Raw genomic sequence first — 26,945 nt, forward strand, 5'->3', positions numbered from 1 at the left:
CGCCCCGTGCTGAAGGAGGTAGAGCAGAATTGTCATCCCAGATTCAGATTGTAAGTGAGCTCTCGGAAATGAGGTGCTCTTCCAACAGTCTCACATTTATGTGTTTCACAAATCCTCAAAATCACTTTTCCTTACTTTGTGCCTCTTTGATCGGAAATTCTGTTACCTTCTCAGTTATACTGAACAAACGTGTACATACACACGAGGATAGACTCTTCAACTAAACGTTTACAAGAGAACAATCCAATAATCTCAATTCTGATACAGGTTTTTCCTTTTAGATTTGTCCTCTTCCAAATAAGTTTTCTACAAAATTAACTTAGATGAAAAAATGCACACTTTAAGGAAATAAGTAAACCAGTGATAGTATTCTAGAATTCTGTATTCACTTTATGCTAATCAGCCATTCCAGGTATCTGAAATAGCTCAGTCCTAGAGGAGGTAGCCCCTGAACGAGTCCTCTCTGCATGGAAAATGCCTCAAATCCCCCATTCGTATCTGTAGGGAGATGGAAGCATTGCTCTCACCAGTGCCTGAGCTATGTGTCTGACTTATGTAGGAAGAACAGTAAGAAGGGAAACTTGTCTCCTCTATCAAAGTAACTATGCTTAAAATATTTATTTAAAAATTAATGTAGCTTTTATGAATCGATGAGTCTAAAAAGTACAAGCTTGTCAGAACTGGTGACACCAGAGACAAAGAGGCCCTTTAGTGACATGAGGTGTTTCACAGAAAATAATCTCTGAGATGATGTGAGTTATGTAGCTGCATCTCATCAAACAGTGCATGGTGAACAGAAGATCTACGGCTCTGGATGTCAGAAGTGTGTTGAGAATGGGGGAAGGGAGGTTTGTCAACGGGGGGGGGATATTAGATGTTGGTGGCAGTTATGCAAGAAAGAGAGTATTGGTGATGATGTATTCCTAAGTCTACCAGGTTTGTCTGTTGTACAAATGTTGATACAACGATGAAAAATTCCTGATGTTAGTGACAGCAATTCTTTAAAAATATTATTGTATCTTTGCTGTTTTATTATGCGGATACAGAAGACATATCTCTAGCAAGCTGTCATAATGCATGCTCAATTATTGGTTAAAATCATATAGTACTTTATTATTTCAAACATATTAACTAAAGAATTAATGAAACTTAACTTTGACTTTAGCAGATTAATGGATCTGGGAGATATCTGTATCTGATGTCTGACCCAAATAGTAAGATACTGTAGCTGCTCCCTCAATGCTTGGATGCCTGTAGCTTTGGCTGCTTCTCTAAGATGGCTAATGATGATCTAGTCATAAAAATCTTAGTGACTCTCATACTGTCTTCAGGATAGGGTGTGGGCCAACGTGGGGAAGAGCCTGAACTGCATTATCGCTAAAGTAGACAAACTGATCGAGAGAGACAGTCACAACGAAGAAGGTGCTGGAGGTGGCAGTAGCAAGGATGGAGACGCAGACCCTACCCAGGAAGACTCCGTCACATCTCACCCAAGGGGTAAGAACTCATTTTTCACCAATCACTGGCTGAGTAAAGAAAATGAGGAAATCATGATCAAACAAGATAGAACAAGAGAAGTCAATAGAACCTTTGATGAAAGAGCAATGACCGAACTTGACACAGCTCTGGCATGGATGATGGAAGGCTATTTGTCAAATTGTGTCAGTTGTGATTTCAGGGCTGCTTGCCATGTTCGTTTTGTTTGTTTTACTATCCGAACCTTCTTGGAAGATGGCCAGTGTAACCTTTGGAGCAATGGCTCTTAACCTGTGGGTCACGACGCCCAAAGAAGCATCAGAGAGCATTGCTATTTACATTACAATTCGTATTAGTAGTAACATTACAGTTACGGTGTAGCATTAAAAATAACTTTATGGTGGAGGTCACCACTATGAGAGCTGTATTAAGAGCAGCAGTGTCAGGAAGGCTGAGAACCACTGCTTTAGAGCGGGGAAACAGTCTCATCTTTTTTACAAGTTCCAAAAATGGTAATCGAGAGACAATCAAGCCTGTGCTTTTAGCTCTTAGCGACTTTTAAACATTTCCGAACTTGATGCTTCCCACAGTTCTTGAACAATGTGCAGTATGATGCAGAACTTTTACATTATTCTTAGAGCATTTTGTTATTCTAAAACATATAAGAAGGCTTGATTTTGAGTATTATTCTGTTATCATATCCTAATGCTGTATTTTTCAGGAATATGGGTACACAAAGACACACATAGACATACTTATATTCATGTGACTTCATGCATGTATTAGTAGAGAGTTATACAGTGAGTATCTAGGAGAAAAGATTATGAATTGGCAGCTAAATAGATATTACATGTTTGGATACCTAGATCATAGATAGACGACAGGTAACTGCATTCAAATATCTACTATATTTGTTCCTTGACTGGCAAGTATGATAAACATTTTAATAATATTTATGTCTTCATGAATAGTTTTGTTAATTTTGTTAATGTTAATAAGAACAAAACAATATTGCATATATTTATTAACACCAGAATTTCTATCACAATTGACCTAGGATTTTGCTGGGTATCTTGTGCTTGAGGGAATTAAAAGACATTCTCTAACTTTTACTTCTAGAATCTATTCTTTGCATTTTTTGTTTGTTTGTCTTCTGTTTTGTTTGTTTGTTTAAAAAAATAAGTCATAACAAATTATTAATGGATATTTTCCATTAATTATTTAATTTATTTATTCACTTTACACCCCTATAGTAGCATCTTTCCTCTTAGTTCCTCCCTCACACAGCCCTTCTTCCTTCACTTCTCTGAGAAGGGGGAGTCTCTGCTTGGTACCAACACACTCTGGCAAGCCAAGTCACTGCAGGTCTAAGGCCATCCTCTCCCACTGAGGCTGGAAAAGGTGGCCCAGTTAGGGTGAACCAGATCCAGAGGCACACAACAGGGTCAGGGACAATCTCCACTCTAGTTGTTGGGGGACCATCGTGAAGATCAAGTTACATATCTGCTGCATATGTGCTGTGTGCTAAAGTCCAGTGGATGGATAGATTTTTTTAAATTATTGTTTTCCCAATTGGTTTGCTTAAAGTTCCCTACTCCCATTTCATCATGTGTTCCATATATGCATATATCAGTGACTATATCCACATAAATGAGTTTTATACAGACACATGCAAGGGTACACTGTACCCACACATCCACTTGTGTGCCTCCTATACACACACATCAACAAAAATTAATGAAAAATTAATGAAAAAAGAGGCCATCGATTTGAAAGAGGGTTCTATGGGAGGCTTTGGAAAGAGGAAAGGAAAGGGGATAATGATGTAATTATAATATTCTCAAAAAAATGTACAGTTCTATTTCTCATCACATGAATCAATGATAGCACCTTCCATAAATTCTATTTGGAAGTAATATCATTTTTGCATTTCCTTGTGTAGATGGTACATCTTCCTCTGTTTTACATCCCAAAGTGAATAGACAATGTTCTTTATGCTCACACTGGGTCAATATCTCTATATGTAGACGTTTTCATATTTAGTAATACTATACTTACTTTAAATTAGTGAACCTAGTAAGTCTCAAACTTCCCATGAATTAAAACAGAAACTTGTCCTAGCTTTGAGTTAATTTTCTTCAGTTAAACCTACATTGGCTAGCAAGTATGAGACAGAGTCAGTAGTGTTCTAGAAAACAGAATTGTTTAGCAAAACCCAAAGATCAAAGATACAGACTGAATCAAGCTGTCTCTTGAGGGATTTTCACTGCAAGTCATTTACAGTAGAAATAATGGAGATCTAATTTTGGTGTGTGTTGAAGCCCTTCAAACAGCCCAGAGACGCAAATAAAGCTCCAAAATATTTGAAATGACACAACTCTTTCACATATGGTATTTAGCCATATCAATGTTCCTGAATTAATATTACACTTTTAAAAACTAAAATGAAGCCGGAGAGATGGCTCAGTGGCTAAGAGCACTGACTGCTTTTCAAGGGGATCGGACTTCAGTTCTCAGAAACAACATGGCAACTCACAACTATCTGTGACTCCATTCCCAGAGGATGACACTCTCTTCTGGTCTCCAGTGGCACCAGATGTGCAAACATATGTACAAGCAAAACAACTATATACATAAAATCATAAATGAATTTGTACAAATTCCTGTAGAGTCACAATCTGATCACCCTCTGGGATAACTGTAGTCAAGTATAATGTGAGATAACTGGTTTTATATTTTCCTTATTATCACCTGATTATACAAATACTTTTGTTTTGCATTACTTTGTTTGTTATAAAATTCCTTAAATGGTACTATTTAAAGTACTGTGAAAAGTTGCTTAATGTAGAATATGATGTCAAATAATTTCAAAGTCAAAGATTTTGTTAACATTTTACCTTCTGGTCAATATTACACAGAGAGTATGTTTCAAGGAGGCCATTAATATAAAAAATGATACAGTCTTTATAATCTTCTTAACATATAAATATGTATCTTGCAAGTAATTCTGTACTTAATAATACTTAAATAAATTTTGGGTGATACTGCTTTGGTAGAATGATTTTAGTTAACTAAATCAGTTGGTTAATTAAGGTGCCTTTACTTTCTATCAATTTATATGCTGCCTCTTTGATGGAGGCAGATAGCACTTCTATCGCAATTTGAACTGATTAAAAAAAGGCAAGTAAAGATATGTATTAGGTCTATGCTGTAGTGCAAATTATTATTGATGAGGAGAGTTGAGACATGTGCCTACTTTTCCATAATTTATCCCTAGTAATCACTTGAGCAAAGGCAATACATTGTAGAGTTTGTTTAAAAAGAGCAGATAGGATTGCCTATGCCTGGTGAGTTTATTTCAACCAGATCTAAATATTTAGAACAGTTTTCTGCTTATAAGCAGACACATCCACATACTCACAAATGTATTTTAAATAAACTGGAATAACCATCATAAATAAAATGTATGTTTTTACGTCTTACAAATCAGTATTCTCTCATAAATGTTTCATGGAAATGAGTTTTTAATGATTGTAAACGAATTTAGCAAAATAGAAACTGCTCTTTTGATATTCGTTTATCATATTAATGCCATAATTAACACACAAGCATCATTGGATATTTAATTCTTCAACTTTGGATAGTCTAATTTAAGTTAGACTGCTAAGAGTAGGAACATTTTACAATATTTCCCTTCCTCCCAGGCATTATTTGTTCAACTAATCATTTTTATTGTCGTGGACTCGTACATGTCCTTATTCTTGCCCTTATAATCCAATATCATTGCCATGTATTTGGGGTTCAAGTCGTTGTGTAATCAGCAGCTGAGAGTGTTCTTACTTCCTTGCCACAGTCCTAGGTTCAGCCGGTCTCCGAGGAATCTTGTTGCTTCCACTAGAAGCACCACTTAGATCCAACATCTGCTTTATAGAAACATTTTCCACAAGCGTAGTTCTGAATCGACTATGGCTGTACAGGCTCTCTCAAGAGCACAACTCTGTCTTTAGAATTTCATGTCACATTTTTTTAAATTATATTTTTGCTTGCACGGGAAGTTTAACAGTGTGAAATGTATTAATTGATACTCTCTCCACATTAACAAAATCGATTCGCTCAATACTCTCATATTTATTCATGTCAACTAGCTATAGAAGAAAATGATGTTTCTATTTCTTACACTGCACTGGCTTTCATGATCTAGTATTTACTGTGCACACAACATGCTAAATACTCTCTGACATCTATCTGAAATCATTGTTCGTGGTTCTTAAAACAATATTTGCTCATGTATTAATTTATCTGTGCTCTGTGGAGATACAGCATGGCACGAATGGGTCAGAAGACAACCTATAGAATGTTGGTTCTCTTTGTCCACCAACTGGGTCCTGGATCCGTGTCAGGTCATCAGGCTCGATGGTAGGACTTTTACCCCTTGACCTACCTCGTTGACTCTGTAAGTGATTAGTTTCATCATGCCACATTACTTCTGCTTGTTTCTTTATGAATTAAATTCTGCAAATATTTGTAAACTACTGCTGGGATATATTTATGCAACAGGTTTTGATTGTTCTTGGTTTGGTGATAAGTTTCACAGTGTAAATCAGATTCTTGTTGGATTTTTTTCTCAGAGTTGATACTTTTTTTTTTCTTTTTGTGGTGTATTAATATAGTAATATTACTTTTCGTTTGCAGTCCGTGGGGTTTTTTTTTTCCTTTTTTGGAGTATGTACTTCAAAGCAGAGGTTCTAAGATACATCTCTGACTTGCTTTATACATTTCTTTCAGCATGACTATAAATAGTTCTAGGAGAAGTCAAGCTTCCTTTACTGTTTAGATTTAAATAATTAAAAAATATTTTCTCAATGTCTGCATCTATGTGGATTAGTGTATGTGTGTATGTGTGTGTAAATTTGTATGTATGTGTACATTCATGTATGAGTGTCTACTGAACCAGTAAACACAAATTGCCCCTTTATTTTCAGTACACGTAAATACAATTACGGACATCTGCTCTCTGCGTAGCACCACATGCCTTCAATTTCATAATAAATTGAGGCTGCAAAGATTAAATCAGTGAATATTAAACTCTTGGATTTTGATGTGAACTTAACGATTATGTAATTATACCTCCTGAATTATGTTAAGAGGCTTACCTACAGTATCTCTGCCAATTCCAGCCTAGGCTGTAATGCACAGCTGTGGTTGCAGGAAACACCATTTTGTCTTCTAATGCCTCACATTCCAGACCAAATATGCCTGGTTTAAGTCTGCCCACTGGCCCAGATGCAATCTTTTGTAATAAACAGAACAATTTTATTTTCTTTTTTCCACATTAAGCCAAAATTATATCTGAAAACAATCATCATGTCTTACTTGAATTGGCACATTTGGGTACATTTTTCAAAGGAACAGCCTGGCTTTGCCCGGAAATAAGCAGTGGCGCACTGTCCTCTAACAACTGCAGGAACGATACAGGGAATCAGCTCTCTACTCTCCGTTACTGCTGTTATTAGATACCTACACTCATTGCAGCTGCCTGGCCAGCCACATTTTAGGAGCAATAATATGGATAGACATAGCCTTACTAGACTGACTTATTCTTCATGTGTTTTCAAGATTTAAGCAGCATTTAAGCAGCATTCTATGCTACGTACTGTGAAATATTAGTGGCCTTAGGAGATTAAGATGGCTTATCTTGATGCTGCTGCAGAGATTGATGTCCACCCATGTCTGCAGTGTGAGCATTGTTGAGAATGCGCCCTCATAAATACTTAGTTTGTTTTACATCCGTCATATCTACTGTCTCACTCTGGCTTCTTATCTTGTTCACATTTCACACACATTCCTCTCCTACTCATAGAAGTCATTGATAAAAATGATAGAAAATAGAACTGAATACAGGTCCTTAGACACAAGGCCAAAAGGACTAGACAAAAGGAATCCCTTTGCAGATTCTCGCTCTTTGGAATATACATTCCATATGCTCTATATTCACCTGCTAAGTTGTTGCATAGCCTTTGTTTCTTTCTCAGGTGCATTGTGAAAACCTGCACAACTAGATTGCTTGCCCTAATGGACAAAACTCTAAGCATGTCCACACAGTGGGGTTTCTGTAGCAGAGTGTTCATTCATGCAGCTATACAAAGCTGTGTTGACACCAAGCTAGCACAGTTCATGATGTCAATCCCGGGTGTCAAGGGACTGATAAGAATCATATTCACAGCTCAAATGACTGCGCAGATGTATGGTACAGTATACTTGCAAGCCACCTCTCTTTGCTCCTTCCTCATGATAAGTCTGTGGGCGGGCAGGTGTGGCATTGATCCCTGGTTCATAGATGGGATTGAACCGTTCATCTAAAAATCACAGAATCTGATTCCAGTCTGAACAGGGTGAGTCCTATCTGGGTGAATAAGTCAGAAAAAATATCTGAGGTTCTTAGAATATCTCTTGGAAAAAGGAATGCATAAGTTTGATAGTAGCTATGCCTGTGGATTGCCTTGTCTATGCCTTGTCCCTTGGTGTTTTATAGTGTGTCTTAGTCACAGGTTGACATTACCTGTTTCCTAAGCCTTCCCTTATTTTAAAGTCCTCGTGATTTTTAATCCACATGCGTCTGGTTGCAGAGTTTTGACTTGCTCCCCTTCTTCTCTTTCATCCTTTATGCTAATATACTCTGAACCCTGAAGAACTCACCCTGTACTTGTCACTGCCAGCCTTTGAGAGTTGCTGTGGTTCTACCTCCCACAGGCCAAAGTATCAGATCCTTTGGTATGTCTTCTCTGAGCTGGCATCAGTGAGGTTGACTCTCCCTTAAGAAGAGTTCGGTGCTCTGAGCTTACTGTGCTGTGTTCCTCTACTGAAACTCCTGATGATGTCATTGAATTTGTTTCATCAGTGAACTTCAGTGGGGTAATGGAACCTGTGCCAGGAGCTGAGTATCTTAATTCATCAGTTCCAAAGTGACCTCTCCTGTAGATACCTTTCGCAGGGTCTCTTCATCCTGTCCACCACTACACAGCCAGAAAGACTTCACATGTCTACTCACCTAAGGGAAATTATATTTACTATTGAGTCATGTTCAGGCTGGAGTCTGAGGTTTGGCACTCACAAACCCCCATGCCTAAGAAAGTGAGACATGATCAAGTAAGTTAAAACTACCGACCACTGTGACAGGTCAGCAATAGCACCACTGAGAAAGAAAACAGAAAACTTGTTTATAGCTTTTGAATAAAGCCTCAGGATTTTATTTTTCACTTTTTTCTTGTTTGCCAATTATGTAGCTGTACTTTCTGTGGGGCTTGCAAGTACAAAGGCATCATGCAGGATAATAAGAACAAATACAGCATCAGAATAGAAACTAGACCAAACTAGGAGAGAGAATCTCTGCAGAAGTGGCCACCATTCTGCTTCCATCCTGTCATTTCCATAGTGGGACATAGACAGGCCAAAAGTTAGCATTGCCTAAAATGTCTCGAGTAAATTAGAAATTTTATATAATACACTTCATTTTAAGGGGTCAATGATTAAAACATGATAAGCCAGGAAAGTTCATTCTCAGTCTGAGTAAGACTGGCTCATTGGCAATTCTTTTGAAACCTCCAAGTCTCTGACTGATTACACATGCTGTTTTAAATGCCACCCCCTAATAGACTTGCCTGTGAGAAATATGCCAAGTGTTGTAACATTTTACTGAACACATAACATATACTATAATTACTGACAAATAATGAGCACTTGATATTATAGAATAAAGATGCTATTATTGTCTCCGCACCTACCACCCACCAGAAATGCTCAGTCAGTTTAGATCTTCAATGTGTACACACATTTACACATATGGAAAGGTACTGATTTCTTGAGAATGTGTGTTTCACAATAGCTAATTATTTTAGTGACTTTATCATATATAACAAATCTGTTTTTTATTTTCAACTACAAAAATCAAGAACAAAGCTTGGTTTCTTAAAGGAGCTTAAATAGTATTATTGAATTCTTTGGATTTCTACATATTGAATGGGCACAATCTCATTGTGACATAAACGTCATTGAATTGGGCTTTAAAAATTCATTGTTGAAAAGCTGAAATGACTTCTATAGTATAATTTTATCACTTGGTAGATGTATTAAGAATCCAACAGAACCATATCTGTTCTCTATAATGATAGACTTTCAAAAATATTTGAACATAAGGTCAATTTGTAATGATCATTCCTATTAGAAATTTACTATATTATAAAATCATAAAATATATTATGATGTAGCATAGCCGTGTGAGACTCAGAAAATACTTAACAGGTGTACAATATGTCATTTACTTGTTAGTGTAGTGTCTGAAAATCATTGAAATTCTTTGAGTCTCTTTTTTTTTCAGTCAAGTGATTATCTAAGAACAAAATTGAAAAAGAAAACCTCAGTTCTGACATTGTATAATGGAAAAAGAGACACCACAGGTTTCAAAAGTCATCTGACATGTTTTCTTTGGGTAACTATTCTGTGCCAGCCATGATTTTAGTCACAGAAGATAAAACACTGACTAAAGCAGACAGAACACTAGTCCTCCTCAAGTCTGTGTTTAAGTAATAAGGAGATGTTAAAAAATATCATGAGAGATGAGGAACAGAATTCGCTACAATGATGGGTTGATGGGGACAAAGATACTGGAGAGCATAGAGCAAGCCAAAGCAGTTTGAAGGGATACTGTGGGTCCAAGGTTGGGGTTGTGAAATAATCACTTGACAAAGACTTCATTTAGAAGCTAATGCTTGAGCAAAGACAAGGGAGATAAAGGAGATCAGCATGGATATCTCTGGGAAGGATTACCAGATGCAGAAAGCAGCTGGTAGGGACATGTGCTTGCCATATGCAGAAAGCGTCAAGGCTACTGCATCAAAACGTGAAATGAGAGGCAAGAAGAAGAAGTGAAATTAAAGAGAAATGCAAGAAGGATCATCTCTGACATCTCTACCGACTCTCCATTTATTCTGAGAAAACTGGGGAGCAGCTGAGAGGCTTAGAAGTGATTCACTCAATGCAGTCTAGAGAACAATCACAGTTTTCTATTGCAATTAGAATGCAAATAGAAAGAGTCAAACCTAGTGTAGATGCTAAAAAACCCAATGCAACTATGTAGATGGGACACAAAGGGTGCAGTTCCTAGCACAGAGGGGACAAAACAGTACTGAGATTCTGTGCCTACTATGAGTGTTATTCCAATGAGGTTTTCTCTTAGGTTGAACTGAAGCATGAGAACTGACATCAAAAATAATTTCAAAATGTTTGGCTGGAGCAACCAAAAGGACAAATGGTCCATGTATGAGTTATAGAAAATTCTAGATTGAATAAATCTTTTAAGAAAGAAGCATAGGAAATCATCTAGAAGGTATTAAGTTTGACATGCAGAAATCAGCTATGACATTAAATACAAGAAGCTGAGGTCCTGACAAGCAGATGGAAATTCATTCAAGAATATCAATGATGTGTTGAATGTTCAGAAAATAAGGAATCCACCTATAGATTTTTCCTGAAGACACATCAGTGTTAGAAGATAAGAATGAAGTAGAGGAAAGAGCAACATTTTATTTGAAAATCACCTGTGAGTCAGGATTGTGGCATCCTGCAACTCAGGGTTGAGAAAAATTGAGAAAAATTGGATTAAGGAATGACTTTGAATTTTGAGTTGGTGAAGTCCATTGTGACAATGAATAGAGTGGTTTTGCTTTAGGAGGTAGGAATTAAAACCAAGATGGAGAGAACTAAGAAGTAGACAAAGCAAAGGAACTGGAGACAATTGCATATTCATCTAGGGAGGGTGACCAGTAAACAGACACAAGGTAAGAACTGTGGCAGCATGTGCAGTCATCTTACTGTTACATTTTAAAGTTAAGGTAATAAACATTAGCATCGTGTTCATTCACTTGTGGGAATAAATCAGTAAAAATGCAGGCTTGGGAAGGAGCAGAGAGCCTTGCCAGAAAGATGCTCCTAGGTGGGTATTAATAAGATATAGTGCATACAGAATAGAGTTGATGATCTACACTTGAGAGCTCAGCCTATCATCACAAGTTGGAGGAAAATAAGGACACAGGGATGAATGTTGACAGGTATAGAGATAAAGTAACACAGAGAATCAAGATTACTTTCTTCCCATCTCATAGTGGGTTATGAACATGGACTCTAATGATCACAATATTCAAGGAGGAGTGCTGTACAACCAGTGTGGTCAAGCTATAGATTTTAGCTACCCTGTCACCAACAAACTCTGATGCATTGGTAGACAGGCTTCAGGCTAGATGGGCATTCTCATACACAGAGATAACCTGGGATAGGTTTGAGGAAAATGGAGATGATATTTACCATCCAGAAACTTCAAGACATGTGACTACTGAATGGAGCATCCTGATAAATGTGTGTTCACATTGCTCTTGGTTAATTCAATATATGTTTAACATTGATAAATTTAACCTGTGTACAATGCCCTATTTTTATATGTATAAAGAAAACCTAATGTTATATAGTATATTTCACTGGCCTAGGACATCAATTAAAGAAAAACTCACAAAAGTACTATTGCATATATATTATTAGGTTTAGGGTAAAAATGTGGTTATTTTCTTCTTCTAGTTAACAAGACTCCAACTCGGTCAACACAGCATCCACTGGTTCTGCTTCCCAATCTTATATGCTGCTATTGAAATGACAGCAACTATGCAATACAGATAGACCAGTCATTTCTGTCTGATCCACAACCTCTGGAGCTTGTTTCAAATACTCAGCCTTTCATGTAGACTAGAGTCACAAGACTTGAGTTTTTTTATAGCCAAAAGGCAAAATAAGACTGAGAAATGTGAGTCTGACTCTTCTTGGTCCAGAGCAACCTGGATTCAGAGCCTCAGGGCTGCGACAGATGCAGAGCTTGCGTGATGAACAGATGCAGTTGCTGGAAACTGTCTTAGCAGAGTGTACTGAAGACTTTCAGCTTGTTGCTGCAAAGTGAAAAGTTTTGCTAGTGTTTCAGCTTATGCATTTCCTTTGCTATTTGTCTAAGAACAAGAATGGAAAGTTTTATGACACTCCTCTCAGCTTGTCAGGGTTTAAACAAACAGGATCTCTCGACACAAGGGAAGGTGGCCTCTGTTCTTTTCCTGTTCATTTGTCTTGGACTGAGCAGTTTGCTCATTTCTAATTCATCTAAAGATTGTCAAGAACAGTCACTTACCCCAGAGGACACTAAAGTGATTATATTTTAAGATGTTGTTTTGTCCTTTGCTTGAATACTGCCATGTGGGGAGAGCAGTAGAAGGAAATTCATTCACAGGCTCCCTCGATTCTGTTTGCCCTGAAAGTCATTGTTTCCAGAATTTTCCTTAACTATTGTCTCCTGTCATCTATAATTTGGTCTATCTTGTTTTCACCTCACGTCTACCTTCCTCGACTCTTTGCTCCTACTTCGATGATGTCATACAAGGTCTCCATTGGCTAGCATCACTAACTATCACTGCTGTCTTAGTTACTTTTCTTTTTTCTTTGGGAAAAGAATACCTGGTAAAAACACAATAGAGGAAGAGGAATGTATTTTGGATCATAGTTTTATCAATTCCATCCCAGGATGATGACCTAGGCATGCTGAAGTTGAGTGGCCCATGTAATGGCAGCCAGGGAGCAGAGAGAAACCTACTCATTCCATTAGACTTTGACTTTTTCCTCTAAGACTGCCTGATACCTGTCTGTTCTGGTGTAGCCCATGCTAGAGGCTGGTCTTCCTTCAGAAACTTTTGAAGAGGCCCCAGGTATTTGACATAATAATCGGAGGCACATCAATTCGACTACAGAGAATTTCAACATTAACAAGCACAGGTATGGATAGATAGCTCAGTGGGTACAGTGAATTCCATGCAAATCATACAGCCAGATTTTAATCCCTAAAACTCTCATAAAGGAAAGATCACATTCCACAGTTGTTTTCTGAACTCCAACAATGTGTCCTGGCATGTAAATGCCCTCACCATGAAATACAGTAATGGTGTTTTTAGAAAGTACATCAGTATAATGAGCGGCATTGATTGCATCAAATTCCTACATTTCTGGTTATCTGAGTCATCTGAGGTTAGGAGCAGTATGGTACAAACATCATTACACTCATCAAAATACAATACAAGATATGGCAGTTGTGATCTAATGAAATTACATCTCTCAAGACGGCTGTGTGAAAGCAAAGGAGCAGTGCTGTAGCTTGGATCTGAATCTCTGCTCTGTTAAAGGCTTGCTCCTTAGTGCACCACTCCTGGGAGGTGATGGAGTCTTCAGGAGGTCAGTCCTCATGAGAAGCTTTTAGATCATTAGGGGTGTGATCCCAAGGGTGTTTGGAGAACCACTCTCTTCATTTCCCTCTTTAGCCTTCTAGCTATGAAATTGAGCAATGTGCTTCACCCATCCTATCTGTCATTTTCACAGGAAAGCCCACCATTTTAATCAGCCTGGGACTAGATATGTCCAAACTTTTAGGCAACATAGATAGACCTTTGCTCTTTTCAAGGTCATTGTATTTTGACTAGCACAGTGGGTAGTGCAAGGAAGCCAAATCAGTACTTGTTAAGGTAAGATAAATGTAAATTGAGTTTTCAATTCCTAGACCACAGTTAGGAAATAAATCGAAAAGTTGAGAACAGGAAGAGAATACTCTCAGTCTGTAGAAATAACTTTGAAGCAGTCATGCTCCAGCACGTGCTCCCTTTTCTCAGTTGCCTATTGCTGTCTGGATTTAACCCGATTTCTCTGTTTTCCCCCTGGCATATGTCTAGATTAAAGGTCTCCAGATGGCCGGTATCTAGGTCTATGATTAACATTGGCCACATGTATTGACTCATGGAAAGAAATTTGCTGTAAATTGTTAAAATGCTGTAAAATGCTTCCCAGCAATTAATCTTCCCATGCTCATATTGGTGACTAGAATACTGTTCACATGTGCGTACCAAATCTACAATACATGTTCACACAGAGAGGCTCAGGTAGAGCTGTATCTTTGCTGGTATAGCATGTGGGCTTTTGAAATGCAAGGGACATTCTAAGAGTGTAGATCGCTGTCTCCATCTCCTGTCCTTACCACCCAACCATAAAAGTGTTTTTATTTTGGTATTTGTATGTAATATAAACACTTGTTGGATAAAGGTTGGTCTGTGTTCACCTCAAACCATTAGGCATTTTGTCAGATTCCTTTGGAGCTACTCCAGCTGTTTGCCTTCATAGAAATTCATGAGAAAATGACCAGAGCTGAGACATCTTTTCTCAGCTCTTTGCAGAGCATTTAGTGGCTATTCGATCTTTTCACTTTTTCCCCCCACCATATCTGAAAAGCTGTGATAACAAAATAAGAATGTCTATATGCATTGTGCAGTTAATTATTTTAAATGAGGAGAGAAAAATCAAATACCTGAGAAGAAAATGGCTCAGAAATTGGCACGACAGCATTAAGGCTTGCTACAGTTGCTTGCTAGATGGCCCTTTTATTTTTCTCCTGAGTAACATAAGAGCCATTGAACTCAGAGGACACGGACATCCTGTACAGGAAATAGATGGTGTGTGGAGGGAAGGGAGGACACCCAGCAGTCATCCTTTGAATCCTTTAGCTAGCTTCACTTGAATACATTAGAGAAGGTTGTAAAAGGCTGGGAAGCAGAGATCTGCCTGGATGGCTTCCAGGTCCCATCACAGAGCTCAGGAAAAGCTCAGCTAAGCCACATACATTTTATGTTTTCCTGAGGAAAATTTCTGCTTGTTGGTCTCAGGGTTAAGGAGTCTCAGCAAGTTTTTATGGAGATACTAAAACATTCTCTTCATGTTTTCCTCTGCTGCTAAAGGAAGCCCATGAGAGAGCTACAATTCAGGGACTGCCAAGGTGACGAACTGTGAAGTACTGATGTGGTGGCAAATCATGATGCAAGCACAACTGCCCTGCTTCCTTGAGGCATCTTGTCAATGTGTTTTCCCATGTGCACACATGGTCATACATGTATGTAAAGTGGGAAACAAAACTAAACTCAGGAAAGTGCATGTGAGTGCATGCATGGATTTTTACTTTAACCACACTGTAAAAAATGATGGTTTTATGTGAAGCACAAAACAGCCATTATGCAAATGGGTGACTATGGATATGACAGAAATGTGAGAAGGGTGAGCTCTTTCCCCAAACAACCATCAGCATTAACAAGAAAATTGAAGCATATTTTGCTCCTAGTAAGAATGATGTGAAATGTTCATTGTAGCAGAGAGAACATTTATGACCGAGCTCTGCCTGTCTTTGGTCCTCTGTAGCCTATTGTGTTCATGTCAGAACTTGCAATTTACAGGGTGGGGTGGATGTTAACATGGGAAAGAAACCTGTAGTCATTGCAGTTTGCTGGGACAGTTCCTGTATCTACTGGCAAAGCTGACGGTTTCTCTTTCTAAAAGATACATATCTGTTGCCTTCCTTCCTGCCTTGTGTATCTCCATAGAAAGCATAATGTCTTCTTCAAGACACCTTACCATGCTCAAACACTTCCAACTCTTCAATAACTCTTTCCTATATTTTCATTTTTCTTAAATTATAATCATAAGTATAGTATCACTATTTTATATAGAATGTAAGATGTTAAACGGAGATACTTGAATGCTGCTAGTGAGAGAAGTGGCTCCTGCTTCTCTTGGGTTTAAAGTACCAGTGTATTTCTATTCCTATTCTAATAGAACTAAAATGGTCTCTTTCTATCTTTCTCTTTTGTTTCCACCTCTGTCCCTCTCTCCTCTACTTTCCTCTCTCCCTTAGTCTCTCAATCGGAAGTTTATAAGTGGCCTGTGAAGCTTACACTTTCAAAATCCTTTAAGAAATGCAGACAGCTGTATTTTACTTGAGTTGACAATCTTGTTCAAGGACAAAAACCTATACACTTACGTTGTTAGCTTTTTGTTTTCAAAGTAGAAAGAGCATATCACACCCCTGAGCAAGCTATTACCCCTTTGACATGGGAGAGTATGATTCAAGGTGCTTAAGCAATAGATACATGTTCTTTGAGAACTATGCAAATATATAAGAAAAATATTTTATTCATTCTTGAATTAAATGAATGACAGAGTAGTTCTACTTCAGCCTGATAAAGCAGCTCCACCTACTGCACAAAAGCTGTATTTTCTGCCTGATAATTACACAGTGTAACTGCAAACATACTATCACAGGACAGAACAGGTTTGGAGTTCATTGTGAACAGTGAACTATGAGTAAACTTATCAGAATTTTCTTTTCCTGTGTAAGGGTGGGTAATGTCAAGACACACACACACATACACACACACACACAGAGTTACATTTTCATATTGAGGATAACAGGTACAGAATGAGAGAGGGTGAGATGTATAAAATTTTAAGTATGGAAGATATATAGTACCATAGGGCATTGTTTGTTGGTGGCTGAAATGTTATTTATTCAAAAAATAAGTCATCTTCCCCATTTTCCTATATAACTAATGGTATACAAATTAATCGCTTTAGTTGAACCATTGTTCATATTTAACCCTCAAGCACAAGCAGAATCTGTCAAATGAAACCAGCTGTAATAAGCCTTCCTTGAATTTCCCCTTTTCTAGTGTTTTCTTTTCCCCCAATACTAACATTTAGGTCTACAATATCTTTTGGAAAGATGAACCATAATGTGTTGCTTTATGTTGTAGCATTTCTCTCTCTGTGAAGCTGGAGGTCACTTATTATCCTTTCAACCATTTGAATTAGGTCATTTTGTTTATTATATCACAAAATCAAATAAATAATAGTAAGCACAGCACAATCTTGATGTGATTCTTTGTTGTTATTCTTTACTGTTCTTTCAAAGTCTTAACTGATTATTGACCTGAGAATATGATATTACCGTAAAAAATCGAAATGTCTGCATCAGGTCATCTGCATAATTAGCTTTCATTTTAGTATTTTTATGAGACTCCCGAGTGTGTGGGTGAGTGAGTTTCTCATTCTTGTGCATTCTTTTGAGCCTCTTTTCCTCCTGTTGGTTTGCCTTGCCCAACTTCAGTGTGAAGGTTTTTGTTGTTTTATTATATTTAATTTGTTATGTTTTTGTTATCCCTTAGAAGCCTGTTCTTTTCTAATGATAGAGTGAAGGTGGGTGAGTGCAGATGGGCAGGCAGCTGGGAAGGACCTGGGAGGAGTGGAGGGAAGGAAAACTGTAATCAGGATATATCTAAGGGGAAAAAAATCTACTTTCAATGATAGGAAAAAAAATCAAACCAATTATTGGGTACTTACATGTCTAGATTTCTAACATGTATCAACTACATAATTATTAATCTGGCATATGATGTATGAACAAATTATACTGTATTTCAATGTACTTGGAGAACAAAGACTTGAGAAATATTAAATTCAAATTTGGGGTTTAGCAACATTTATTAAAACCTAAATGAATTAAGAGTAGACTGACAAATACCACTTAACATGAATGATGGAAGGTAAAAAAAACAATTATCAATTATAAAAGAAAATCAGCATCCAGGGAAAACGTCAAGCATAGTGAAGTACACTCATTTTCAACAATGGAAAGCAGAGAGAGAGAGAGAGAGAGAGAGAGAGAGAGAGAGAGAGAGAGAGAGCGAGCCTGGAGCTCACTGGCCAGGGACTCAGCCAGTGGGTGAGCTTCAGGCTCAGTGAGACTCAGCCGATGGGTGAGCTTCAGGCTCAGTTTAAGACTGTCTCAAAATAGAAGATAGGAGCATAGGGGAAGATGCTACACAGAAAGGCACACATAACCTGTACACCCATGTGCACACATGTACATATATAGTACACACACACACACACACATCATTCTGTAAAACACTATTTAAAACCATAATAATGTTAAAAGTTTGATATTTTCATATATGCCTGCACTTTACAAAAACATATACATACTATTTTGTCATAAATTGATGCATTCCTTGACAATTTTGTTGTCTGCTAAAAGCTAGCCCTGTACTAGTTTCTAGATATTTGGTGATTAAGTAAATAAATAAATTCCTCTCCATAGCTAAGCTTCTTTTTAAAAAGTATTCACACATAGCTGTATTAGAATGAGGTGGCACAAAGATGGTCCCCAGCATCCAAGCTTTGGGAAAGACAAAAGCATGGAGGGAGGGAGGGAGGCAGCTTCCTCCAGGACAGAGGTTCCAACCTATGTGTCCAGAGAATAAACCGTCAGAAAGATAAATAGAGAAAAAGAAACCTAGAGGAGGCTGTCTTCAAAGCCCCAGAGTGGGAAAGTAGAGTATGCTGGGGGCTAATTTAATACACTTAGAACTCAATATTGCAAACAATTTTTTTAAAAAACAGATTTATTTATTTACTTTGTTTTATGAGTATACTTACTGCCACTGTTGTCACATACAACAAAAGAGGGCATTGGATCCCATTACAGATGGTTGTGAGCCACCATGTGGTTCCTGGGAATTAAATGCAGGACTTCTGGAAGAGCTGTCAGTGCTTTTAACCACTGAGCCACCTCTCTCTCTCTCTCTCTCTCTCTCTCTCTCTCTCTCTCTCTCTCTCTCTCTGTCTCTCTCTCTCTCTCTTGCTTGATTATTGCTTTCCTTCTTTTTTTAGATTTATTTATTTATTTATTTATTTATTTATTTATTATGTATACAATGTACTGCCTACGTGTATGTCTGCAGGCCAGAAGAGGGCACTAGATCTCATTATAGATGGTTATGAGCCATAATATGGTTGCTGGGAATTGAACTCAGGACCTCTGGAAGAGCAGCTCCTGTTCTTAATTTTTGAGCCATCTCTCCACCCTGCAAATGATTTTTTAAGGTGATACTAGACAAATATGCAGAGGCAGGATTGTGGAGGATGCTTCATGAATTTAGACTTATTCTACATGTGATGGTTTTCTATGAAATCTTTGGGAGAAATCCAACAACAACAAAAAAAGTCTGTCTCCCATACAGGAAAAACTTGGTGCATCCTTAACAGACAGACAGGGAGTGCTCAGCTTAGAGAAGAGTGCAGCAGAAGGCAGCCTACGGCTGTAAATGACACACATCTAGGTACAAGGATGCAACAGGAGAGTGGCTGTAGACTTGAATTTAGGAAAGTCACTGGACTTAGAGATTCTCAACCCTAATCTTCATGAATCATTGATAGGATGTACAAGTTCATGGAAAATATTGGTTCTATACTCAAAGACTCTTTCTCATCTTTCCCACTGTTCTTGCTTCACGTGCACTGCCACAGAGGACTGGTATGAACAGCTGCATCCACTCATCCTTTCCTTGAAGGAGTGCATGGGAGAAGTGGTGAGCCGAGCAAAGCAATCCCTGACATTTGTACTGCTTCAAGAACTAGCCTACAGTCTGCCCCAATGTTTGATGCTGACTCTGAGAAGAGACATCGTGTTCAGTCAGGCGGTGGGTGTCCCTTGCTGTGTGCACAGAACAGTGTTGAACTGCTAACACTCTGTCCTTGATGGGGATGTAGCTCTTTGCTTGGTTTTATTTTTAAAGATCCTTTTTGAAACTCTGGTACCCTGTTTTGTTTATATAAATAAATAGGCTGAATAGATCATGAACCATTTTTGAACCATTGGTATTTCTTTGTGGAAAATACAGCTCAATGTAAAATATGTATTTTGCTTGAACAGTGGATGGAGTCTGTGGGGAAGATGTAATGGCCCCTTGTATCATTCCCTGGGGTTGCCTATGGGTTTAAAAGGAAGGAACTGTCACCTTTCACTGCAGGTGATAGCCAAGAACTGAGCCAAGGGGAGTGTGTATATAACCCCTTATTTATTCTACCTCCTCATAAATCTCAGAGCAGGGTTTTACACTGGTCTCTTTTCTCATTTATAAAAGAAGTTTGCAAGGCTGGAAGATTTGTTCATAATGGTTTGCAGAATCATCTGGTTTGGCTATCCAACTCTGGCTATCCAACTCTAATCATGACTCTAAGACCAGCTCTACCACCAGTGCAGAGCTTGCGGCGTTTCTTTCTCTCCACGTTCTCCATCCCACAATTCACTTTCAGACATTAAGTACATGAAACATGAAGGAAGGAGACAGCAATTCTTCACTTTATAAGCAGTCTATGTGAAGGGGGTATTTTAACCAAATTGTTCCATTGCCAGTACATGATGTCATTAGTGGTTCAGTAGCAGATCGAGCTAACCAGACGTTGGACTTCCCTTAAGCCTGCTTATTAATGATGCCCTTTTAGTGACTCTAGTCACATGTGCAAAGACAAAACAATAGCATAATTTGAAAAATCTTAAAGAGTGTTTAATGGTGCCATGGTTATAGGTGGTAGATATACAATTCAAAGGCTTTCCGCCTTGATTCTGAAATCCATTTACCTAGCTCCAGGTTCCTTCCAGTTCTGTCTTCCCGAGCCCTTAGACAATGCCACTCTAGATCAAAGACCATCAATTTATTTTAATAAATATGTGCTAATTCTAGCAGCTTTGTTATATGTGCTTGAGGAATTTTAATTAAATCTGTGATGTCTCAAAAGCCTGAAGATATTTAAAAACTGAAGTGGTAAGTTTGCTGACCCCAGTAAATTTCTTGAATGTTTTTTTTTTCTTAGCTTGCTGGATTGGTTTGTGGTTTTATCATCAAATTACATACCAGTTTGCATGACCCTGGCTTCCTACAGCAGCTTCACACAGTGGGCTTAATAGTACAGTACGAAGGGCTGCTGAGTACTTACAGTAAGTATTGCATGAGTTTATATTATGATCATATTGCTATTTGTAGTGATAATACTTCCATTTTTAAGTAGCATTAAAAGTGAAAAGTGAACCTTTTCTGTGCCAAGCATTACAGAAATAAGTCAACTTCTAAGTTTCATACTCATTCACTCTTGGGACTCCCTTGGGATTCATATTATGTTTTGAAAATTGAATTGTGGATTATTTAGGAGTGGATTAAGTAGCCATCTGAATTTATTATTTATTAAAGAGACTCAATGATAACATTGGTTTCATTGGATTTGAAACACATAGCAGCCTCATGTTTAGAACTCTGCTGTTCAATATGGAATCCCCATGAGTTTATGAAGGCCTTTGAATGTATCTAGCCCAAATCAATGTGTTCTAGACATGAACATCAGATTTCAAAGACCACCATAGACAATGTTTTGTATTAGCTATTAAGAAATATATATTGCTTTACATTTGAATCTGCAGTTTGTGAATGTTGGAACTATTTACACTATATTATTAAAATCAATGCTGCTTTGCTTCACTTTATTTTTAAAAAATGAAGAGCAGAAAATCTGCAGATATTTACGTAGCTTACATTCTACTTCCTTTGGGTTGTGTTAGTCTAGAATATTCATTATATCTCCAGGCTATATTTTTCAGAGTTTGAAGACGAAATTAGCATTAGATAATTAATCAATTGATGAAATGATCATTGCAGCTTTCTTCTAAAAAGAAATCAAGTTAACAGTCTTGTCAATGAAAAGATGTCTAAATGACACTTCGCTTCATAAACGTTTTAGAAATCTCTGTCTAGGCTCTTAACAAAGCTGTACATTCTTCTTCCCTCAAAAGGGAACATTGACTTCTGGAGTCCATTGAAACTGTTATTTCACTGATGAAACCACTGAGGTGAAAGGGAAAGTATGCTGAATGGACTCACTGCCTTCATAAACTCATTCACTGAACTGCTAGGGACAATCCCAGCAGGGAGGCACAGCAGCGACCAACATTTGATTTTAATAGTCTGTTTGTAACAAGGTCCCTTTCTCTCTGTGCAGGCGATGAAATTGGAATGCTGGAGGACATGGCTGTCGGCATTTCAGATTTGAGGAAGGTTGCATTTAAAATAACTGAAGCCACATCCAATGATGTCCTCCCTGTTCTCACTGGAAGGCGGTGAGTGGAGCCTATGTCCACAGCTCAGACTTTCTCACTTACACGAGTATTTATGGGCACGTTTCCTTGAATAATTCAGGTTATGTTTGGGGATGTTTTGTTTTGTTTTTTTTGGGGGGGGGAGAATTGAGAAATAAACCCAGATGACATGATACAGGGAGGTCTTAAAAGCTCCTTAAAGTCTCATAAGTGTTTAGCATGGTCTTGAGGTTAAACACAAGGATGCATGAGAGATGTAGAAAATCTGAAGCAGCAGAAGCAGCAGCAGAGAACTACTTCTCTTCATTACTGTCTATCCCAAAGCTCTGGGTGTTTTTACTTTTGCAGGAATTACTCAGCTAATAGCTTCATAATTCTTGAGATGACGTGAAATTAAATTCAGTTAAATGCAGCAACATGTTAGGAAGGATATATTCTTCTGTTGGGTGCATACTCTACCATTTTTCTTAATCATTTTTGACAATTCACTTTTATACTGCGACATTTCCGAGAAGGTGTTTAAATAAATAGTTTCTAAGGTCAAAATATAATGAGCAAAGTATTACAAATAATAAAAAAATGGTGGTATGTAAAAGAGACTTCTAATAGGAGAAATATGCCATATAAAATGTTGTTTCAATCAGAAGTCATCCAGATTTTAACTGATTTGATGTTAACATATTTAAGTACTAAATGAAGTTATATGAATTTTGAAATAGTCTTAGGCCACAGTGTAAACACATGTTAGAGAGAAAAGGAGAAAAGACAAAGTAAACATAAAATAATTATTTAGAATCATGTCCTAAAGATGCATACAAAACAGCCAGTTCCTCACGCATAGTTGAAAGATAGCTCTGGAACATATGGAAAGAATTCATAGCCCCCATGAGAGTAAATGTCTCATCCACTAGATATTAATGCATCCTTTGCTGTTCATAGGAGGAAAAAATAAGTAAAGATTGTTCACAAATACACCTGGAAAATAGCATAGCTCTGTACATTATTCTGAAGTTTATTATTAAATATGACAAGCTGATACTTCCTCCCAAATTCATGGAGAAGTTTACCAGGCCATTTGAGCAGGCAAAGAGAAGGGTGATCTTGCTGAGGACATTCTTCAAGCTGTTTATGATTAGAACTTGTCAAAGAAGTCCAAAACTACAGAAAGACAAAAGGCAGCTTCTGGGTAGATGGGCAAATTCTCTTTAAGAGTGCTTTAAGGAGAATCACCTCAAACAGCTGTCTCATCTGGAAGGAAGTTTAGTTAGGAAAACACTTGCACACCAGGCTTAGAGACTTTGGCGTGATACTCAACTCTGAATAAAACGTCCTGGGACCCATTACCAGCACTGTGTGTGTGTGTGTGTGTGTGTGTGTATGTGTGGCTGTGTGACTCTCTCTCTCTCTCTCTCTCTCTTTTTCTCTCTCTCACACACACACACACACACACACACACACACACACACACATACACACACACACAGAAACACCTTTAAAAGAAATCACCAACAATATGAAGAGACAAGCAACAAACTGAGAGAAAACACATACAGATTGTATATTTTTAAAATCCTTGTTCCCAAAATAGACTTAGGCATTTCACATGTGAACAAGAATTAAAAATATAATTTAAATCTTGACAAAAATTTGAATATAGATCAATGATAAGAAGCATATGAGGAAGGATTGTAGTCCCTGAAGGCGATAGGAACTCCACAAGAAGACCAACAGACTCAACTTACCTGGACCCCTGGAGCTCTTGGAGCTCTTGGAGTCTGAACCACCAATTTAAGAACATACATGGGGTGGACCTAGGCCTCCCTGCTCATAGGTAGCAGATGTACAGCTTGGTCTTCATGTGGGTCCTGAACAACTGGAGTGGGAGCTATCCCAGAAGCTATTGCCTACAAGTGGGATATGTTTTTCTAGCTGGGCTGCCTTGTCTAGCCTCAGTGGGAGAGGAAGTACCTAGCCTAGCAGAGACTGGAGGTGTCAGTGTTGGGGGATATCCAAGGGAAATCTCAGCAGCTCAGAGGAGAAATGGAGAGAGAAATGGGGAAGGATTGTGGGAGGAGGCAGTGAGTGGGATGTAAAGTGAATAAGTAAAAAAAAAAAATTGAAATTAAAATAAAAAGCAGCATAGGAAACCATGCTCAGTATCTCTAGTCAGTGAGGGAGGGGTGGAAACTGCCCATTCATATTAGTTTTCTCACACTGAAATCATCACCCTCAAGACTTCTGATAATAAACGTTGCTACAACAAAGAAATCCTGGGCATTTCCTACATTACTGGTAGGAAGAAAAATAGAGCACCCTCGTTGGTTATCCAACACCAGCGGTCAGCCCTGAAATTGCATACATACAAACAACACTGAACGGACTCAGAAGGTTGTATTTATGTATTTCCCATATATGTGTGTATGTTTATGTATAAAAGGATGAAGAAAAAGTGGACATTAAAATTTAAAAGAGTAATGTAATGGAAATATTTGGCTTGGAGGGAAAGAAAGAAAAGAAAGAGGAAATGGTGTAATTGCATTTTAATTAAAAATAAAGAAAAGAGCTAATCAGTTTTTTTAAAAAAAAACAAATACAAACTTACACTATGGTTCTTAAATATATATCCAAGCGGTATATAACAAAGCATTCTCTCACTCCATAAGCATTCATCTAAATATTCACCATGGGACTATTTACAATTAAAAAAAGATTATGCATAATCTGTCTGCTCATGAATGAACAGAAAAAATTCAGTGTGGTGCACTGCTATGCTAAAATGTGACTTAGTCATACACATTACCAACATATGATGCAACATGGGCCAGTTACAAACATGAACTGACTCGTTTATATCTTAACAGTCTTGAAAGACTTGAAACAAACAGCAGCCTATTAGAAATGAACCAAGAACAAGTAAACAGAGAAAGTTACAATGTCCGTCCTTTCAGGGTCCTGCCAATGTCCCTGGCTGCAGGCTCCAAACAAAACAAAACAAAACAAAACACCAACAAATGTGAGTCTATGATTGATAGTGTTTGACAAATGTTTCACTTGAAAATTTGAACTGATTGTCAAAAGGAGACTCACCCAGTGTATGGATTACGATCCTGCTAACTCCATATACTTCTGAAAGTTCATGGATTTCTCTAGTTCCTAGGCGAAACCCTTTACATGTCTACACTCAAGTTTTTCCTCCATCAGATGACAATCGTAACACATGCAAAGAGCTACTTCAACTGAGCTCATTTTATGGATTCTAAATTTCCAACATTTATAGTTAGGATCATATTTGATAAAATTTTCTAATGAAAATATTTCAGTTTTATTCAAAAATTTCAAAAGAATCACAAATACCAAAGGTTACATATTCAGTAATTAAACTATTTTATATCCATCTGGCCTGCAGAAACAGAGAGGCTCATCCATCTAGTCAGGCCAAAAGAAATTATGACCATGTGCTTCAAAAGAAGGGAAGACAGGCTTATTTGGACTCATCATCTGAGCTAATGTGGTCTCTCAAAAAGGGAAGGTGTGGCTGTGGCTGTGGCAGCTTCATGATACAGAGCTCTGCACACCAGGGGCAGGGATACTGTAATCACGAAGCATCACAACCTATAATCAGTGGTCCCCGTCCTCTAACTTGCCCCTCCATCAACATCACTCTCTGTGGACCTACTAACTGGTCAAACACCACAGTTTGTGTGGGACAGTTCACATTTAGAGCATAACAATTTTATTCATTGCTTTGTTTATTGAGCCTCATTTTACAGAAAAAAAAACCCACCATTATGTTAATTTCCCATATTTGGAGGACTGCTTTGATCCTAATAGAAAATGAAAACAGACTTGAGACCACCTATATGCTTGGGTAGGGGTCTTCAAAAATAAGCTAATTGTCCTCCCTTTCCTACAGAACCCAGAGCAATGCTGAGAATACAGGTACACATATACTTGCCAAGGCGTGAGCCATACATTATAATGGGTGTATATTCCTTCAGTGATTGAACAACTGAAAAAAAGCACATAATCAACAAACACCAAGTCAGTGTTGTATTCCAACCTATCCACTGATGGTTTTCCTCCCAATGAACCACAAACTACAGCATTTCTTTCTTCCATCCTTGCTGTCCGCAGTGAACACTATGTGGTGGAGGTCAAGCTTCCAGCTACAGTATTTGAGTCGCTCCCTCTGCAGATTAAAGAAGGCCAGTTGCTTCACGTGTATCCCGTTCTGTTTAACGTTGGCATCAATGAGCAACAGACTCTGGCTGAGAGGTAGGCTTCCTGAGAAAGATGGAGACCAGAGTCTCTTTTTCTCTTTTTGTTGCATACTGAGAAATACCATATTTCTGCTTACAGAATTTAGACATGTGGTGTGTAGCATTTTCCTTTCAATCAATACACTTCCAAGTTGCTTCTTGTAATGAAGTAAACTGTATATGAAGAAGTCATGCCCCAATTAGATTTAAATGTGTCAAAACCTTGAGAAATGTATTTATACCAATAGTAAAATATGTACGCATCCCATACTGTGTGTGGGCTAGAGTATGACCTAGAGAGTAGCCTCCAACTCTTCTGTTTACAGACTTTTAAA

General features: G+C 37.9%; 1 protein-coding gene across 3 annotated transcripts in view; it reads left to right on the top strand.

The window, feature by feature from the left end:
- Inpp4b (inositol polyphosphate-4-phosphatase type II B) overlaps positions 1 to 26,945 on the top strand; it is a 701,452-nt gene that overhangs the window by 596,507 nt on the left and 78,000 nt on the right. For all 3 annotated transcript variants that reach the window (XM_028753430.1, XM_028753429.1, XM_028753432.1), the window contains 5 exons: positions 1,332 to 1,497; positions 19,732 to 19,904; positions 21,079 to 21,202; positions 22,255 to 22,372; positions 26,486 to 26,626. In XM_028753430.1, the coding sequence (XP_028609263.1) occupies positions 1,332 to 1,497; positions 19,732 to 19,904; positions 21,079 to 21,202; positions 22,255 to 22,372; positions 26,486 to 26,626 (722 nt within the window). The remainder of the gene's footprint in view (positions 1 to 1,331; positions 1,498 to 19,731; positions 19,905 to 21,078; positions 21,203 to 22,254; positions 22,373 to 26,485; positions 26,627 to 26,945) is intronic.

This window comes from Grammomys surdaster, unplaced genomic scaffold (assembly GCF_004785775.1).
Source record: "Grammomys surdaster isolate TR1022 unplaced genomic scaffold, NIH_TR_1.0 125947, whole genome shotgun sequence".
In the NCBI taxonomy this organism is placed as follows: domain Eukaryota; kingdom Metazoa; phylum Chordata; class Mammalia; order Rodentia; family Muridae; genus Grammomys; species Grammomys surdaster.